The 21089-nt window shown below is 36.1% G+C and overlaps 1 protein-coding gene across 1 annotated transcript in view; it reads right to left on the reverse strand.

Annotated features, from left to right (window-relative positions):
* Kul (Kuzbanian-like) overlaps nucleotides 1-21089 on the reverse strand; it is a 454968-nt gene that overhangs the window by 193000 nt on the left and 240879 nt on the right. The window contains exons 3-4 of the mRNA XM_067760833.1: nucleotides 6523-6706; nucleotides 1133-1254 (exon numbers count right to left, since the gene is read on the reverse strand). Of these exons, the coding sequence (XP_067616934.1) occupies nucleotides 1133-1254; nucleotides 6523-6706 (306 nt within the window). The remainder of the gene's footprint in view (nucleotides 1-1132; nucleotides 1255-6522; nucleotides 6707-21089) is intronic.

Raw genomic sequence — 21089 nt, forward strand, 5'->3', positions numbered from 1 at the left:
TATTTGTACAAAAATATGTGCGCGAAAGAGAAAGAAATAGTGTCAATGGGTATTAAGTTAAGAGGAAATGCCGATAATAAAGGCATAAGTACTAATTACATGTAAGGTTAGATGTGTATACACATAGGTGATCTTTTAAAGGTGGGTGCACATTTCGTGACCCGACATGTATTAGTAACAGCGGCACGACACTTATTTGCCTATATGATTAACTTTTTCATGTTTTTTTTTTTGTTGTATGAACAAGGTTTTGGGGAGTGGTATCAATGTTGATGGTCCTTTTCCGGATATAGGTCCGGTAATTTCCGATAACAAGCACCATTGGTGGTGTACTAGCCCGACCATGCGGAGCAAGCTCGGTCCATCACTATGAACCTATTAAGTAAATGCTGCACAAAAACAAAAACAAAGTAAGCAGACGAACTAAAAACAGCTATACTTAAAGGTATGTACACATGAACTACGAGCCCAGTCATAAACTGCGACGACCTTAGTTAAACTACATATACATATATAGCCACAGCGAATATGAGACCCAGAAGAAAGGGAACAAAGAAACAACCATTCGAGAAGGCTGTTCGCATAAAGGCTAAACCATGGGAGATAGAAATGATTAAGCAACTGAGGAATATATATGCAGCGAGTGAATTGTGAAGTGAGTTTTTTCAGATTGATGTTAGAATCAGCGATATTGCTGCTCACTAATGACGAATGAAAACATAGTGGACATAGTTATCGAAAAATAGCATTAGAACAAGATGAAAGACAAGCAAAAGTTATGCCCAAAAATGTTAAATTCAATTATATAAAGTTACATACAGTGAAGAAAACATTGCATATCAATCATTGATTCCCTTGTGTGTTATGGTTATTGGTACTGTTTCATTTCATTTAAACTTTTCTTTTTTTCGTAGCAATCTAATTGCAATAATCCATGTATGTATGTATAGGTCTGCACTATAAATGCATTAGTTTACGGAAATTGTATGAAAAAATATTTTATTGCTTGTTATTATTTGCTTAATACAAATTGAATTATTGATGTAAGCTGTCTCACAGTAAAGAGCACTCATTTCTTTTCCTTGGACTGTCTTCTTTTATTTCTAAATGGATATTTCTTATTCTTACTTACCCTCTAAATTGCCAGTGTATATTCTGGAAATATCATAATCCACAGGGCCATGCGTACTCTCGATTTCAACATCATTAGCAAATACTGACAATGGATTTTGATGAAGGATCACACGGAATTCCCTGAAAAAAGTAGAAGAAACATTTGTTTGATCTTAAACGGAACAACGAAAATTGTTTATTTAATGGAGAAACATCCAATGTGTACTCTATTTGCATGCACCTATTGGCTGGAATAAGCTGTGGACGTTCGCTTATACACATATTATAAGAAAGGAGTGACATAGGGTCAACGTGTATATCAGTTCAGCTTATGACCACTTCAAATGGCCACAAAATCATCAATCATTATGATCATGATAAAAATATTAATAGGTAAAACCCATGATGAAATATGTGATGTCAACAACATAACCTCACTTTTTCGGCAACTCTATTTGCCAGTATTTACTTGTACTACAAAAGTACTAAATTTTTATTGCTAAATTTTTCGTACTAATTTCCTCAACAATTAAGTTTTCTGAAAAATTGTATATATAATCTTTTGGGGAATACAAAGTTACATTTATGTTTATGTTTAAAAAAATCTGGTAGTGGCTTACATAGTTATTATACATATTTCTAAACGTATAGTAAAATCTACTCCGATCGTAGTAGAACTCAAAGGCAGTTATGTATGAGAGGCAAATGGCGTTTAAAAAAATTTAAAATTCTCACTGTTCCAACATTTTTATTTTTTATTATTTTTTTTTTTTTTTTCATAACAAAAACAAAAAAAAAATGAAAGATATTTTTTTTTACATAAAAATTTTGCAATTTTATGCAGACCAGAATTTTCAGTCGTTAGAGGGAAATTTTTTTGGTGGGCAATGAATCAAACAGCCAGTCGTATTCCAGACTTTCAAGCTCACACATTATATTCTAATTTCCCGCAACATGCCGAGATCATCTCCTGATGGATTTTCTTCAACAAATTCTTTAGATATTTATATCATAGAAAAGATCAAGGCCAAGCTTTCCTTCCAACTTGGAGTATTCGTTTATCTACAAACTGGCGGACCTAAATACATGTTTTATGACCACGCAAAACTTAATCTGCTAAGGCGGACGAACTTTTGGTGCCAAGGCAATGCAGACGGACAATCGATCATATTTTTGAAGAATGGGCCAGCACACTACCTCTATACCATGGCGACGGGATTTGGCCGTACATCTGGTGATCTCAGCCTCCATGAATTAAAAGAGTTCGACTGGGCGATGATGTTTAGCTAAGCTGCAAGGAGCTACAGCGTCTTTGCTGACGTGGGCAAGTTATGGGGGATGACCTCTGAGTTTAGGTTAGCAGACGGAGGAAGACTTGATATTCTTGTTGCTCCAAATGTGCGGCAGCTATCGCGAAACACAAAAATCGATTTTAAAACAATTCCTTACTATTTTCCATTAATATCATACATTTTAATTTATTTGGCGTTAAAAAAATTAAAAATGACAAACCAGCACATATTTTGATTTTGTACCTTTTGGTTTGGCATTTCCACAAAGTTTAAGAGCATTGTGAATTCATACAAGTGAAAAATCTTTCTATTCCTCCATTGCCATACCTACCTGCCAAATAATAGCTGACAGGGAGAACGGCTGTCGCGAAAGGCCAGAGAATGGAAGAAAGGTTTATTTTTTGCTCGCGGCATGGTGGAACGATACAAGGTGGCAGCATGGGACAGCTGATTATAATCTTTTTTTATTTGATTTGATACATCAACTTCCGGCGCAGTACGATCTTGACATTTGTCCATCGAATTTACAAAAACAAAGTACATGGAATTTTTATTTATGTTTGTAGGTATGTCACCATGCTGCCACCTTTTATCGTTCCGCCATGGCTCGCGGTTATTATATTGAAGTGCCATGAATTGCCCATTTGTGTTTAAAACTAACTTTTCTTTTAAATGTGTATACAGAAAATCAGACTACATATTAATATTTATTTCTTAAATCTAGTTAATATATTAAATTTGAGCAGACAGTTAAGCAAACATTTTAAAATATGTAAATAATGCAATATAGCAGTCGTCTACAAAAATGTTTGAAAAACACTATTGAGAAATGATTTAAGTAATCGAACAGCTATTGAACAGGTGATCGAGGCTGTTTACTATTGTGAACGTTTTTATCAAACATTCGCCACTTGAGATCGATTTTAGAATTTTTTTAAAAATTAAAAAAAGCGTATGGCCACCGAGAAGAAAGAATGGATTTACCGTCTTATAGTTAGTTATGGTTATGATCATGTGAAATTGTCAGAATGTTAATATTGAATGGTAATAATGTCAACGATGCCCAAGGAAAGAATTTTCTACTATGTAAAAAACGCAAACACACCGAGAATTCACGGATTACCAAAAATGGAACAACAATGGAACTTTTTTTAACGATTGTCAAATTTTGTATAAAGGAGAATAGATACATATTTCAAATACAATGAAAAGATATATGAACAACGGACAGGAATACACAAGGGTTCCCCAGCCTCCCCGGTCATAGCAGACATCGTCATGGAAGAGGTGCTAACAACATTTGAGATGGAAGCCAAATGTAAACCACGCCTACTAACTAAATATGTAGATGTAGATGATTTGTTTGCGATTGTAAAAACGGATAAAGTAGATAATATGCTCAAGGAACTCAACAGCTACAACAAGAACATCAGATTTACAGTGGAGGTCGAAAAAGACGGTCAACTACCATACCTTGACATGCCAATAAACACGCACAATAATAAAATATATTTTGACTGGTACAAAAAACCCACAGCTTCGGGAAGATTAATTAACTACAACTCACACCATGAAAGGAAAACAATTTTAAATACAGCCAAAAACTTCATCAGTAGGGTACTCACTATTAGCGACAGAATATACCACGGAAAGAATATTGCGATTATAAAGCAAACTCTAGAAGAAAATGAGTTCCCCAGTAATCTCATCAACAAACTCATACGAAATTTCAAAATTAGAACCTCTAATGATGAGGTAACATGTGAAACGAAAATTTAAATATACAAGTCTATAGTATTTATTCCAGGAATATCGGAGAAAATAAAGACATCGCAATTATATGATAAAGAGAAAATTACACTGGCGTTCACATATAACAATACGTTACGACAGGTTTACAGCAATACTAAGGACAGAATCTCGAAGGATAAGAAATCCAACATCATTTATAAAATTCCATGCAACGGTTATGGGTCCCACTTATGCGATAAGGTATATTTTGGGAGAACCAAATTAAAGCTAAAGAAAAGGGTTTCCGGTCATAAGTCCAATATAAAGCTTAGAAACAATGCCTCGGACAATAAGACGGCCTTTACAGCGCATTGTAAAGATACTGGTCACTATCCTGACTTCAAAAATGTTTCTATTTTGGATATTGAGAAACATTATAATAAGCGGTTTACCTTGGAAATGCTTCATATTATGAGCACACCTAATGATAAGAGAATGAATTTTAAAAGCGACACCGACCAATGTGCATATGCATATCGACCTCTATTGCTGAAGCAACAACAACATGCAGTGGAATCTTCACGGTGCTCAGCAAATTCAAACAGCGTCCAGCCAACATCCCGCTAAAAATCTATCCAATGACAACAACTAAACACCATAGTTATGGCTCATGCAATTTGTTCTGTCTTATTGTTCCTTGTCCTATGTATTATTGTTATTGCAACAATTTGTTTACACTTGCGGTATTTTCTATTGTTTACTTTCGTTCTTATGCTTTATTATACTTAATTTTTGAACATCTGGTCAGTCGATCAAACATAGTCATATGTGTAAGTTCGTTTATTATATACCTATATGCAAAATAGAATATTATTCTAATAGACCTTTTTTCTATTTGTGTTTGACAGTCCTTAAGATGATTTCAGACTGAAATCGAAATATCGACGAAGTAAAACTAAAATACAACTTTTAATATTGTGTTTTGTTTGACTAAGGCCTATCAGCTCAAAAATTTTTTATAAAATTTTATATAACAAGGCTACCAAAAATTATCAATAATGTCAACGATATTTATAATCCTGTTTTTCCGAGATGGCAATAAAGTCAACACTTATTTTTCTCAAGTGGCCATAAGGTCAATTATTTTGTTTCAAAGTGCAACGTATCAAAATGTTAACAGATGTTGAAATACAGTGACGTTTATTGTTTTCTCTTTATTTTTGTTCAATCGAATGCAAATTTTGGGATAATTTGGTGCCATTAGCGGCCGCCGTGGGGTGGTGGTAGCGTGCTCAGCCTACCACAGCGAACACCCTGGGTTCACGCCCCGGGCAAAGCAACAACAAAATTTTAGATACAAGATTTTTCAATTAGATGAAAATTTTTCTAAGCGGTGGTCGCCCCTCGGCAGTGTTTGGCAAGCACTCCGAGCGTATTTCTGCCATGAAAAGCTCTCAGTGAAAACTCGTCTGCCTTGCAGATGCCGTTCGGAGTCGGCATAAAAGGAACAGGTCCCGTCCCGCCAATTTGTAGGAAAAATTAAAAAAGAGCACAACGGAAATTGGAAGCGAAGCTCGGCCTTTTATTTTTTGTTTCTATTTTGGTCCTATTCTAATGAACAATCGGATAAAAAACTGGTCCAACTGGCTCTGACATAAGAAGAACTTATTCAACTAAACGTTAGGAGCAAACTTCTCCAACCCAATTGTCAACGTCATCTACCCGTGGCGAATCCTGTTTCTTTAGCAGCTCTGGCGACCTCAAGTTCCTCATGGATCTAGGGGGTTGGAGGGCGGTATGGCCTAGAAAGTTTCATGTGGCCATACCAATAATTTCCCGAGATGGTCGGGCTAGTATCATAATGGTGCTTGTTACCGGAACGTACCGGATCTTCATCCGGCATAGAACCATCAACATCAATTAAAAAATCCAAAACCTTCGGGGAGTGTTCTCATCGCTACAACAGCAACAACATCGGGATGGTGAGGTTTTTAAAAAATATATAACATTAAACTAATTTCTTTCAACATGTTAAAAAAAAACTCTATTCAACCAAAGAGTTTTTTTATACTCAGCTGTGCAGAACTCACAGAGTATATTAATTTTGTTCACATAACGGTACCCCGTAACGGCATAAACTAATCGATATAGGTATAGACTTATATATATCAAAATGATTTGGGCGAAAAAAGAAATTCATTTAGCCATGTTCGTCCGTCCGTCCGTCTGTCCGTAAACACGATAACTTCGGTAATTTTTGAGGTATCTTAATAAAATTTGGTATGTAAGTTCCTGGGCTATCATCTCAGAACGCTATTTATCTATAATGAAATTAACTTGTTTTAATTCCCTTTTTTGTGAGAACACAGCATCGTGAGCGACTTACCTGTCATGAGCAAAAAAATTCAGTCTGATTGTATGCACTGGTCCAAATTCGGACGTTGTTAATTCTCTTTTTCGTCGATGACGTTTTTGTTCGATGTGTTTTTGATGTGCAGCATGCAAATAGGAACGATCGAAATCCGCTGCCTCCCAATGGCGTATATAGGGTGAGAGATTTTTTGTGTGTCCTAGAATGAGATGAAAATGTGAAATTAAATAATTAATGTCCTTGCATTGTACATTTGTGCATTCAAAAAAATATTCAGAAGCATAAACAGTTAATCTTAAAAAAAATGGGATATACTTGTTTGTATTATAAATTTTTTTAGTTTTATATTATGATAGATGAGATGTCATTTTTGTGGTTATTAAGGCAGCCACTTTGGCAGCATTGATTAACGTAGAGCTGTGCAATTTATTGTACTTGCATGAAAACAAATTTGTCTCGATGTTGCAGAGATTGAGATATTTAAAATTTTTTAGGAAATCCATACAAAATGGGGGAATGTTCCGAACTATTTTTAAGGAACTTTTCATTATAATAGAAGCTTGAAATCTTAAACTTAGTTTGGACAGCGATTCAACGATTTAACAAAAGTAGAAAAAAAACACTGAATTGATATCAGAAAGTACATACTAGATCTAAAATCTTGAGATCAGCCCCCCAAAATTCAACCCTTCGCTAACGCTAAAACTCCATCGCTAAAAATATCTAAAACAATATTAAGTGCGCAGAAATGTATGCAACATTTATTAGTATATGATCACAAGTAATAACAACCTAACTCTTACATAGGACTTAGGCTGTTATTCCGTATGACCATATGGTACTAAATGTTGCATAGTTTCCTGCGCACTTAATGCATAACTTTTTTTTTTTTGTAAACATGTTTCATCTCCCTATAAAATTTCGGTATTTTTATACAGTTATCTAACGTCAAAATATGAACGTTTGTTATTTGATATAATTTCTAATGTGTAAAGGCTTTGCTCACGAGAAAATATGTATTCATAAGAGAAGTCTTAGTCTAGGCTGAGCTAGCCTACGAAAGAAAACGTAAGATTTGTTAAAAGTGTGTTAGCGAAGGGGTACTTATACACAAGTTATAAATTTTGTATAGAAGTGCTATAAATTTGCTATCGATGAAAGCGTTATTGAAGAGCTATCAATTTATTTTCGACGAGTTATCGCTTTGATATCGAAAATTTATCGATTATTTATCGATATATCATAAAAATGTAATTAATAAGTTATCGCTTAGTTATTAAATGCTATCGATTCATTATCGAAAATATTGTTACGAATATTAGCAAAACTAAGGGGTGCTGCCTTACATAAACGAAACAATAATTGCGTCTATACATATGTACCATGTACGTATACGAGCAGCGGAGAGTCAATGCACAAACACATGCATATATCTGAGATACTCCTGAGAGTATGCAATGAGAGAAGCTATAAAATCGTACAATTGTAGTTACAGCTGAGAAGTTTGAGAGCTGATGGCAACTAGTAGATTCTGGAAGCGCCTAGAAGATGCGGACGTTGAAATCAGAGTATAAAAGGCAGCAAATATAGAGGCGCTGGAATTCAGTTTGAGTTGAGCTATCAAGCAGTTACTGATTAAGCACGCAATCTGGCGGGCAATAGTAGAATTTCATTTGAGCTATCAATCAGTTTGGTTGTTAAGCAAGCTAGTTGCAAAGTATAAGTGCTATTGTGAAGTGCTTTATTAAAGGCCATTTTTCCATTATTCAATATTGGAGTTATTTATTCAACAGTTTAGTGATTCGAATTTAGCAGAAGGGCAAATAAGAGGATTTGCAAGTAAATTCGTTACAATATATAGGTTCTTTATCGAAAAGTTATCGACATGTTATCAAAAAATGTATCGACTTTGTGTCAAAAATTTAATTTTAATTTCTTATCGGGGTGTTATAATTCTACGATCAACGTTTTTCCGATTTGCTATCGAAAAGTTATATATTTTTTTTTCAAAAAGTTATCTATTTTATGTGGATTTATTTTCGAAAATGTATCACCTATATATCGCAAAGTTATCGATAACTTATCACAAATTCATAGATATGTTATCGAAAAGTGATCGATTTGTTTTCGAAAAGTGTACAATTTGTATAAAATAGCTATCGATTTTTCTATTTGTTTTTACATGTTATCGATTTATTGTGAAAAAGTTATCGATTTTATATAAAAAAGTTTGCTATGTTTTTTATGAAACAGATACCGACAAAACTGCATACACAAATTTTCGCTCAACTTTAATTAGCTGCATTTTTTTCTAGTAACAAGTACCTATATTTTGTTTTGTAGTGGCGGCATGATGCTGATGCTGGTATCACAGGCTTTTTGTATATTTTTTTTCTTTTGGTAATTTGCAACAATAATAACAAAAAAGTTTTGCCAAAACTTTTAAGCCCAACACCGCAAAATGGAACTTTGTGATAATAATTTTTTTTGTTTGTTTTTATATACAAAAACAAAAAATATGCGTGCTGAGGTGTACTAATTGCAAAGTAGCACAGCAAAGTCATTTATCATATTACATAGATTATTATTTTTAGCTTTTTGTATTCTTTGTGTGCTACAAAGATGGGTTTGTGCGTGTCTGTGTGTATGTACCTAATAGAGATATACGCCGCTGTCGATTTTCGTCGTTTTGCGCACGCCGCCGCCGAATGTCAAAAATATCGGCGCGGCGGAGACGTTCGGCGCGTTACTATTTTCTAATCTCTTCTAAGACTGTCTAGGCCATTTATTGTCGAAAGGGGTATCAAGGGTTGCGCATCACTGCCAGTTAACTCTTTCTAACCGTTCAAAAGTTATTTGAGAAAACAGGCGCTTTCAATGCCAGCTTAAAACGGATTTTGCATCACCGAATTCACCAGGTTATTAAAACAAAACAGTAAAAGAGAAGTTATATAATAAATTTATATGCTCACTTCACATAATTTTTACAAACAAATAATAAAGAAAAATGGATTTAAATAAAATTGTATTCAAGTTGTTAAAAAAGCAAGTTACCCGAAAAAAAATCCATATCCCGATTGGCTGAAAGTATAAGCGAAATCATTGATGCAAAATCCTTTAGTAGGCTCCAGGGGTTTGAAGACTCCTTTGAAATGATTCTCAGCTCATACTTAAGTTGAGAAGGGTTTGAAAAATCACTTTATTTTGCTTAACTATAAAATAGCGTCTGAAATGCTAATTTTGATTTTCATACTTCATCATTCAACACCCAAATCTCCCGGTTTGATATATCCTAAAGTTGGCGGTCCTATCCCCAACTAGTGCCTTGGAGTGAATCGCATTGGATATAGCCTATCAACCGTGTTTAATTATCACCTACATACACATTACGGCTTCTGTTACAAATGTGAATACGTAGGCACATATTTTAACCATGTTAGCCACTCTCCATCGCAAGAACACTCAAAGTGGTGAAGCAAAAGCTTTCCCAAGACAGTCGAGCAAATGACCGGGTGCTCTACTATCCTAACGTAGAGGATAGTCGAACTATTCCAGAACTAGTTACTCCCTAACGTTTCAAGGTGTTTTTTTTTTTTTGTGTAGGTTGGCAGCCTAGCGCGACAAAACCGTCCGTCGGAAAGTTTTCGGAGCTACTCCTAGAGCTTCTAGGAAAGTGATGTCGACGAAGTTATGAGTTCGAAGTCGCAATCCTATAGCTTCTGTGCTGGCATATGGTATAAGGGCCAGGATGCGTGGAACGACTGGTGGTCGGGATTGTTACTGTTCGCACGTCGGGAATTGTAGCTCTTAGAAACAGCTGAAAAAACTAAAGGCGCCATTTAGCGCGATCAACAATAAGCCAGCATTAATGGTAATCGTTAAAACTGTGCCACGAGAGTCATAACTATTAGTAGAAAATTTTTAGCAACAGTAAGTCGCCTTTGTGTGTGACCAGCATGGAGCCACAAATGATTTTAAGAAATCATGCCGACGACGAGTATTAGAGTTAGCCCAGAACATCTCCTTCGGTGAAACTACGCTACAAAAGTGTGACCATTTTAAGTATTTCTCCCGAGTCGCGAGATTTTCACTCAAATGGCCGAAACGTCGATTTCTTCAAATACATATAAACAAAACATTTCCAAATATTATTTTTTAAAATTTTCGTATTGCAAGCCTGCCAGATACTCATCCACAACTTTATTATATTGTTCCAGATCGTCAAATACCATTGACATCTGCAGTGTATTTCCATATTCAATAGTTGTGGACAATGTGATACTCTGAAGTACAGCGTATATAATAGAGATTACGCCGCCCCCACCGATAATGTGATCGGCGTAAAACTCTAGTACTTAAAGACTATGGAGTACTTTTGTTATAACTTCAAGTCGACACATATGGCATGCGAGTAATTGTTTAAGAGTCTTTGTACAATAATTTTGTAATTTTCTACCTCAGTGACGTTTAATTGAACAAAAGCGCACACAAACACACACGCGCATACACCTTCACAATTTTTCAAACGTATTTTTTAGACTCAGAGTATATTAACTTTGATTGGGTAACGGTTGGTTGTACAGGTATAAAGGAATCGAGATAGATATAGACTTGCACATATCAAAATCATCAGTATCGAAAAAAAATTTGATTGAACCATGTCCGTCCGTCCGTCCGTCCGTCCGTCCGTCCGTCCGTCTGTCCGTTAACACGATAACTTGATTAAATATTGAGATATCTTCAACAAATTTGGTACACGAGCTTTTCTGGGCCCAGAATAGATTGGTATTGAAAATGAGCAAAATCGGATTATAACCACGCCCACTTTTTATATATATAACATTTTGGAAAACACATTAAACCTGATTATTTAGTAAATAATACACCTAGAATGTTGAAATCTGACGTGTGGACTGATATTGAGACTCGTGATAAAAATTTGAAAAACAATTTTAAAATGGGCGTGGCAACGCCCACTTGTGATAAAATCAGTTTTACAAATATTATTAATCATGAATCAAAAATTGTTAAACCTATCGTAACGAAATTTGGCAGAGAGGTTGCCTATACTATAAGCAATGCTTTGAAGAAAAATTAACGAAATCGGTTAAGGACCACGCCCACTTTTATATAAAAGATTTCTAAAAGGGTCGTGGAAGAATAAAATAAGCTATATTTTAGCGAAAAAGAATTTTAATTTGCAAATTATAACAAATATAACATTAAATTGGAAAACACTAAAATTTGTGCAAATGGGCGTGGCACCGCCCTTTTTATGACTAAGCAATTTTCTATGTTTCGGGAGCCGTAACTCGAAGAAAAATTAACATATCGTAATGAAATCGTGTACACATATTTTCCTTATAGCAGAAAATATTTCTAGTAAAAATGGACGGGATTGGTTAAAGAACAAGGCAACTTAGATATAAAACAAGTTTAAAAGGGTTGTTGTTGTAGCAACAATATCCTCTAACGGGAGTCCAAGGAAACTTGCTGTTTCAGCAGGGGTGGACCATAAGGAAAGAGGTGTTAGAAGCGTTGGTTCTACATTACAATTAAAGAGATGGTTGGTGTCATGTGGGGACACATTGCAAGCGGGGCATACATTTTGTATGTCGGGGTTGATTCTGGATAGGTAAGAGTTTAACCTGGTACAGTATCCAGAACGAAGTTGAGCAAGAGTGACACGCGTTTCCCTGGGGATTATGCGTTCCTCTTCCGCGAGTTTTGGATACTTTTCTTTAAGTACTGAATTCACGCGACAGTTCCCGGCATAAAGGTCCGACGCCTGTTTATGGAGTTCACCAAGGACCTGCTTGTGTTTTTTCGCTTCATACGGCTGGGTTGTCAAGTGCCGTATTTCCTCAAAATGCTTACGGAGATGACTCCTTAAGCCCCTAGGCGGTGCTGGTTCATCAATCAGATATCTGTTGGGATGCTCAGGTTTCTGGGTATTCAACAGGAACTGTTTGGTCAGCATCTCATTTCTCTCCCTGATGGGGAGTATTCTCGCTTCATTATGCTGATGGTGTTCTGGGGACATAATAAGACAGCCCGTGGCAATTCTGAGAGCAGTATTTTGGCAGGCCTGCAGCTTCTTCCAGTGGGTAATTTTTAGGCTTGGCGACCATATGGGTGACGCGTAGCACGTAATCGGCTGGCTAATTGCTTTGTCCCCTGTGCAACCTGTGGCACCCCTTGTTTAATTCTCCTTGGTTTTGATGTTTCGTTTCTAAATTGCACCGATGCCTGCCGACCACCCAGATAATTTGCGGTCCACCTTTTAAGACATGGGGGAAGGGTAGACCCTTCCAGATCTTGCAGTAACGAGCCATGGTCGACCGTATCAAAAGCTTTTGATAGGTCTAGCGCTACGAGTACTGTTCTATGGTGGGGGTTTTGATTTATACCGTAATTTATCTGGGTGCTTATGGCATTTAGCGCGGTGGTAGTGCTATGGAGTTTTCTGAAGCCATGTTGATGAGAGGCTAGCTGCAAATTTGCTTGGTAGTAGGGGAGCAAAATGGCTTCAAGCGTATTTGCTACTGGCGATAGGAGATATATCGGACTATACGACTCTCCTATGTTAGCTGGTTTCCCAGGCTTTAGTAGCGGGACCATCTTGGCCATTGTCCATTTCTCGGGTATGACAAAGGTGGAGAGAGACAGGTTGAAGACATGCGCTAAATATTTGAAACCCTCTTTCCCTAGGCTTTTAACTATCGGCATGACTATGCCGTCTAGGTCCACTGCTTTGGATGGTTTAGCGCGACCAATGTTGTCCTCAACCTCTTTAGCGGTGATGGTGATTGGTGACGCGCTGAATTTGTGTTTATGTGCGTGTCTATTGACCCTCCGTCTATCTTTGTCGACCGTAGAATGCATTATATATTGTCGGCAGAAAGCGCTCACGCATTTTTAAAAGGGTCGTAGACTAGAATAATAAGCTATAACTTAGCAAAAAATAGTTTTGAATCAAAGATATTTCACTTATCAAGTTTTATTGCAACAGGAAATGGGGAGACATTTTTTTTAAACGGGCGGTGCAACGTGTTATCTACAAAAGTAATTTATCTGAAATGAAATGTACAAGCTCACGATGAGTATATAATGTTCGGTTACACGCGAACTTAGACACCTTTACTTGTTTTTATTTAACTTTCTTTCTAATATTATTACTTTTCAAATTATTCCTATAGATGTGTGAGCTTTTTTTATTTTTTTTTTTCTAACTTAAAATTTCAAATGAAGCTCTCCTACAATGGACATAAAACTTTAAGCTACACACGCATAGTCCTACATGCACATACACATACATACAAATATATGGTCATATTAAGTCACAAAATAAGTAAAAATAAACGTGAATATTAAGTTAAAAAAAACTTGCGTCGTGTAAAGATAAAATCGACACCCATACACATATTCACACATACCAACGCACATTCATATATTGACTCTAACAGATTGTGACAAAAGAAAAAATGTCTCTTCTATCGCTTTATTACTTTTTCCACCAAAGACGTGACTATATTCAAGTGGAAGGCACATCGTAAAAAGGAAATATAATAAATATCAAGTTCTACTGAAAATTTTCTTTACTTTACTCATAAATGTTCAGCGATTTCCGCTTCGGCGCATCCTGTCATTGTACAGTGGACAAAAGTGCTTAAAATTTCAATACAAATTTTGATATCGAAAAAGTGGGCGTGTTTATTACAGAGATTTCTAAATTTTAACCCAAGTTTTAGTGGGAATACCTCCCTTCCCAATTCTGATAGAGAAAGAAGCAACACTAGGCGCACTAAGCCTTCCAAATATTTCGGAGTTGAAGCCAGGAAACATGATAGGGCAAGTAATAAGAAAATTCGTAGGAAATCCCACATTACAAATGCGTGACGTAATGTCCCCTAAGCTCAGAATCTCACAGAACTTTGAAGTGTCCATTGTGGAAAGGATCCACTGGGAAACAGGGAGTTCATATATTGACCCTGACTTAGAGCTCTGGTTCACGGATGGATCGAAATTCGATAACGGAACTACAGAAACTGGCATCTATGGGCCGAAATTCAAGAAAGATATACGTGTGGGATGCTATACCACCATATTTCACGCAGAAATCCATGCAATAGAAGTTTGCCCTAGAGAATTTCTATGGAGAGGTTCATCCTCGAAGAGCATCTATGTTATGTGGGACACCCAGGCGACCCTGCTTGCCTTGCAATCCTACACAGTTACATCTAAGCTAGTGGATGACTGCACTGAAATCCTTAATGACCTGGGAGCCGAAAACAAGGTTTTGTTAGGATGGGTTCCCGGACATCAGGGACATGAAGGTAATTAACACGCAGATTACCTAGCAAAGCAAGGTGCTATAGCAGCATTCTATGGCCCAGAGCCCTTTTGTGCCCAGGGTAAAGACAGGCCAAAATGTTTATACTTTCGGCAACGAAAGTATCAGCCAAACTTATTAATCTAAGCAGGGAGGACCTCAGATTTCTCACATACAAAATTTGGCTGAAAGGTCATGCACAATAAATCTGCACAAAGGTCGCAGTGCTTCCAGGCCTAGTAACTATAATAATAATAAAGTCAAATTTTCGTGTTAACGGACTACACCGCCGGACGGCGTGTTATCAATTTGTTACTTATCGGTTTGTCATTTTTGTGATATCGACGAGGTACGCATATGTCATCGGCTTGTTATCGAAGTGCTAAAATCTTGCTATCGAAAAAAAGTTTATCTTTGTATGAGCTATCGAATTTTTTATCGACGCGTTATCGCTTTGTTTTCGAAAAGCTAGCCATTTACCATCGAAAGATTGTCGATTATTTACCCCAAGATTATATACGTAACTAAAAAGCTATCGATTTGAAGTTAAAGGGTCTCTGTCCACTCCAAGAGGAAGGCAGTCCCGAATATCGCGCCCATTGCCATGGAATCACCTTTGCCTAATACCGCATATATCACTAGGTCAACCAAATCTAGGGTAAGACCCGCGGTAATATAATTGATAAGCACCATCTTTTTAGCGACTTAAAAGTAGAATTTGACAGTGCGAAAAGGAGTTGCCTGTGGGGCTTTACAAAATTATTACAAAAAATTGAGCAACACTATTACTTCAATGAGAATTGGAAATAACCTTTCCGAGCCATTTCAGGCCAACGTGGTTTCTTACAAGGGACTTCCTATTTTGAAATTTCTTTAACCAAATGCTAATTCTAACAGCAGATCTAAGCCGCGACGATACAATCTATTATAAAGTTTGGTTTGATTCAACTGCCCGGGCAATATAGACCTCACATAGACCGAGTGTGGCCGTAGTGTTAACAGGATTTCTTTGACGGCCAAAGGGAAAACCCAAATTAGGTACAAGGACTTATATTATAATATAACTCAACTCTCTTGGTAAATACTAGGAGTGTTCTAGGACCTAGCTTAATCGTGACCTGGAAACTCTGCTGCCTCTAGTAGTTGGAGTGAGCGTAAATCTATTTAAGAGCTGATGATAATTATTTAATTAAAATTTACAAATGCTACACAATTTCTGTCGTCTCTTGAATAAAGAGGCAAAAAACTGGTCTTCAGGTGAACGAAGGCACGACGAAGTACTTGCTGCCATCAAAGAAAGAATCAAAGCTTTTCTGTTTTACTAGCGGCATCACAATTGACGGATATAAATTCGAGACTGTGAAAAACTGCATCAGGTTGGGAACTGGTACGAACAGCGAAAACAATGTCAGCCGAGCGATAAAACGAATACTTATTCTTAGCAACAAGTGCTGCGTTGATAATTGAAAAGAAACGTTTTTTCTCGTGGAACAAAAATCAAGGCTCCTATCATACCTGTTCTAATGTACAGTCTGGTGATATGGAAGGTGCTGGGAATATTCGAGAGAAAAGCTCAACAAACACCAAGGACTTCGGTCGATAAATCTTATATGCCAAAAAAAAGTATTTCTAGTGATTCATAAGGGGTTTGGTAGCAAAGAAAGTGTTAGACTTCAATTGAGTTGGAGTGTAAGATGAATATAAGCTTAATCTAATACTCGCATTGGCGACAATTTACTCAAAACAACGATAGCTCAATAATATGTTTGGGCATAAATGATTAAAAAAAATTGTCCACTAGCATACAATTCTGCCCACTGTGCGTCGTGACTCTGCAAACTAAAAGCAGAAAATAAAATTACCTACATATTGACAAATTTATGCAATTAAAGCCATAGGTATTGAGCAATAAGTATTCTAGCTCACCGTTACAGAGGTAGTTGCTAGCTTTTTTCTTATTTTTATTCTTCTTAATTTTGTCTCGTTGAAGTAAGAAATAATGACTTTAGTGTAATATTTTTTTGCCTTTTGTACACATTTCTGTATTTAAGTACGCACTTATATTTGAGCTTAAATTAAGCAAATTATTTGCCTAATGAAGTTGTCTCAAGTGTAATTATATTTGACGCGTGAGCTATCAATCAATTTGCCTAATTGTTAAATTGGTCTCCAAATTGTTATACTCAAATATAAATGCCCTAACGGTGTATGCTAAAATACGAACAATTGCTGTTTATATATTTTGTATTTGTATTTGTATTTGCCTAATCGCCTTTCTTTTGGTAGCACATCAACTTACACCAATGTAATCGCTGAATTCAATAAACACAATTATGTATTTAACATGTTTTTAATAACATCGGCAAATAAAATAAGTAAGGAAGGCTAAGTTCGGGTGCAACCGAACATTACATACTCAGCTGAGAGCTTTGGAAACAAAATATGAGAAAATCACCATTTAGGAAAATGAACCTAGGGTAACCCTGGAATTAGTTTGTATGACATGGATATCAAATGAAAGGTGTTAATGATTATTTAAAACGTAGTGGGCCTTAGTTCTATAGGTGCACGTCTTTTCGAGATAACGCCATAAAGGTGAACCAGGGGTTCCTCTAGAATGTGTTTGTACGATATGGGTATCAAATGAAAGGCGTTAGTGAGTATTTTAAAAGGGAGTGGGCCATAGTTCTATAGGTAGACGCCATTTCGGGATATCGCCATAAAGGTGGACCAGGGCTTACTCTAGAATGTGTTTGTAGGTTATGGGTAACAAATTAAAGGTATTAATGAAGGCTTTAAAAGGGAGTGGCCCTCAGTTGTATATGTGAATGCGTTTTCGAGATTTCGAACAAAATGTGGAACAGGGTGACCCAGAACATCATCTGTTGGGTACCGCTAATTTATTTATATATGTAGTACCACGAACAGTATTCCTGCCAAGATTCCAAAGGCTTTTGATTTCGCCTTACAGAACTTTTTCATTTTTTCTACTTAATATTGTAGGTGTCACACCCATTTTACAAAGTTTTTTCTAAAGTTATTTTTTGCGTCAATAAACCAATCAAATTACCATGTTTCATCCCTTTTTTCGTATTTGGTATAGAATTATGGCATTTTTTCATTTTTCGTAATTTTCGATATCGAAAAAGTGGGCGCGGTTATAGGCGGATTTCGTCCATTTTTTTGTACCAAGATAAAGTGAGTTCAGATAAGTACGTGGAATAAGTTTAGTAAAGATATATCGGGTTTTGCTCAAGTTATCGTGTTAACGGCCGAGGGGAAGGACAGACGGTCGACTGTGTATAAAAACTGGGCGTGGCTTCAGCCGATTTCGCCCATTTTCATTGTAAATAGTTATCGTCATAGAGTCTATGCCCCTACCAAATTTCACACGGATTGGTAAATTTTTGTTCGACTTATGGCATTAAAAGTATTCTAAACGAATTAAATGAAAAAGGGCGGAGCCACGCACATTTTGAAATTTTCTTTTATTTTTGTATTTTGTTGCACCATATCATTACTGTAGTTGAATGTTGACATAATTTACTTACATACTGTAAAGATATTAAATTTTTTGTTAAAATTTGACTTTAAAAAAACTTTTTTTTAAAGTGGGCGTGTTCGTCATCCGGTTTCACTAATTTTTATTTAGCACACATATAGTAATAGGAGTAACGCGCCTATCAAATTTCATCATGATATCTTCAACGACTGCCAAATTACAGCTTGGAAAACTTTCAAATTACCTTCTTTTAAAAGTGGACGGTGCCACGCCCATTGTCCAAAATTTTACAAATTTTCTATTTTGCGTCATAAGCTCAATACACCTACCAAGTTTCAACGCTTTAGCCGTCTTTGGTAATGAATTATCGCACTTTTTAGGTTTTTAGAAATTTTCGATATCGAAAAGTGGCCGTGGTTGTAGTCCGATTTCGTCCAGGAACCTACATACCAAATTTTATCAAGATAACTCAAAATTTACTCAAGTTTACGGACGGACGGACATGGCTAAATGAATTTCTTTTTCCACCCAGATCATTTTGATATATAGAAGTCTTTATATATCTCGATTAGTTTATGCCGTTACGGATTACCGTTATGCGAACAAAGTTAATATACTATGTGAGCTCTGCTCAGCTGAGTATCAAAAATAATAATGGAATCAGCGCCCCAAAATACGTCCAATGTACGATACACTTTTTGTGTATGTTATTTGAATAAATACATTTTTAACAAGGAAGGAAGGTTAAGTTCGGGTGTAACCGAACATTACATACTCAGCTGAGAGCTTTGGAGACAAAATAAGGGAAAATCACCATTTAGCAAAATGAACCTAGGGTTGCCCTGGAATGTGTTTGTATGACATGTGTATCAAATGAAAGGTGTTAATGATTATTTAAAACGTAGCGGGCCTTAGTTCTATAGGTGGACGCCTTTTCGAGATATCGCAATAAGGGTGGACCAGGGGTGACTCTAGAATGTGTTTGTACGATATGGGTATCAAATTAAAACATATATGTAATACTTCTATATTGCTAATAGAAAATGCTCGCAATGTGTTTTGAATTCGAAATCAAAACAAGACAGCCTATAAAATTATTGTGATTGTAGCAGCATAATACTGTTTTCACACAGACGGCTTATTGAATAATAAAGGCAGTTTTCTACATTAAGACGCTTATTGAGCTCAATCTTCCCTACAAAATTCGAATCTATAATTATTTCATTAGTAACTAATCGAATGCCTAATGAAGTAAAAAGCACAATGCAACTCTGCTGGGAGTGTTAAGTTTCTTAGTTTATGGTGTGTTCAGTGCTTCAAAATGTCATTTATCAAAGTAAATGTCATTGTCTGTCATATAGCAATGTCATTTTATTCGCTTCATATTTCATGCTTCATACTAATCGAGTAATTACTTCTGTGTGAAAGCAAAAATTTTACGATTTCATTAGAAGTGAAATGAGATCATTAAGTTTCTATGTGAAAACAGTATAAGTGTGACAAGAAAAAACCAAATTTTTTGGTACATTCGATTATTGAATACAAAAAAAAAAAACGTTTAAACAGCGATATATCGGCACTCTGATGTTTGGGAATGTACCTAACCTTTTGTAGCAATATAGGAGTATTACATATATGAATTAAAAGTATTAATGAGGGCTTTAAAAGGGATTAGCCCTTAGTTGTATATGTGAAGGCGTTTTCGAGATATCAACCAAAATGTGGACCAGGGTGACCCAGAACATCTTCTGTCGGGTACCGCTAATTTATTTATGTATGTCATACCACGAACAGTATTCCTGCCAAGATTCCAAGGGCTTTTGATTGCGCCCTGCAGAACTTTTTCATTTTCTTCTACTTAATATGGTAGGTGTCGCACCCATTTTACAAAGTTTTTTCTAAAGTTATATTTTGCGTCAACAAAACAATCCAATTACCATATTTCATCTCTTTTTTCATATTTGGTACAGAATTATGGCACTTTTTTCATTTTTCGTAATTTTCGATATCGGAATAGTGGGCGTGGTCATAGTCGGATTTCGGCCATATTTTATACCAAGATAAGGTGAGTTCAGATAAGTACGTGAACTGAGTTTAGTAAAGATATATCGATTTGTGCTCAAGTTATCGTGTTAATGGCCGAGCGGAAGGACAGATGGTCGACTGTGTATAAAAACTGGGCGTGGCTTCAACCGATTTCGCCCATTTTCACAGAAAACAGTTACTGGCATAGAATCTATGTCCCTACAAAATTTCATAAGGATTGGTAAATTTTTGTTCGACTTATGGCATTAAAAGTATTCTAGACGAATTAAATGAAAAAGGGCGGAGTTACGCCCATTTTGAAATTATCTTTTATCTTTGTATTTTGTTGCACCATATCATTACTCGAGTCGAATGTTGACATAATTTACTTTTATACTGTAAATATATTAAATTTTTTGTTAAAATTTGACTTTTAAAAAAAAATTGTTTTAAAGTGGGCGTGTTCGTCATCCGGTTACACTAATTTTTATTTAGCACACATATAGTAATAGGAGTAACGCGCCTACCAAATTTCATCATCATATCTTCAACGACTGCCAAATTACAGCTTGCAAAACTTTTAAATTACCTTCTTTTAAAATTGGGCGGTGCCACGCCCATTGTCCAAAATTTTTCTAATTTTCTCTTTTGCGTCATAACGTCAACGCACCTACCAAGTTTCATCGCATTATCCGTCTTTGGTAATGAATTATCGCACTTTTT

The sequence above is a fragment of the Eurosta solidaginis genome, chromosome 1, assembly GCF_040869045.1.
Source record: "Eurosta solidaginis isolate ZX-2024a chromosome 1, ASM4086904v1, whole genome shotgun sequence".
Classification (NCBI taxonomy): domain Eukaryota; kingdom Metazoa; phylum Arthropoda; class Insecta; order Diptera; family Tephritidae; genus Eurosta; species Eurosta solidaginis.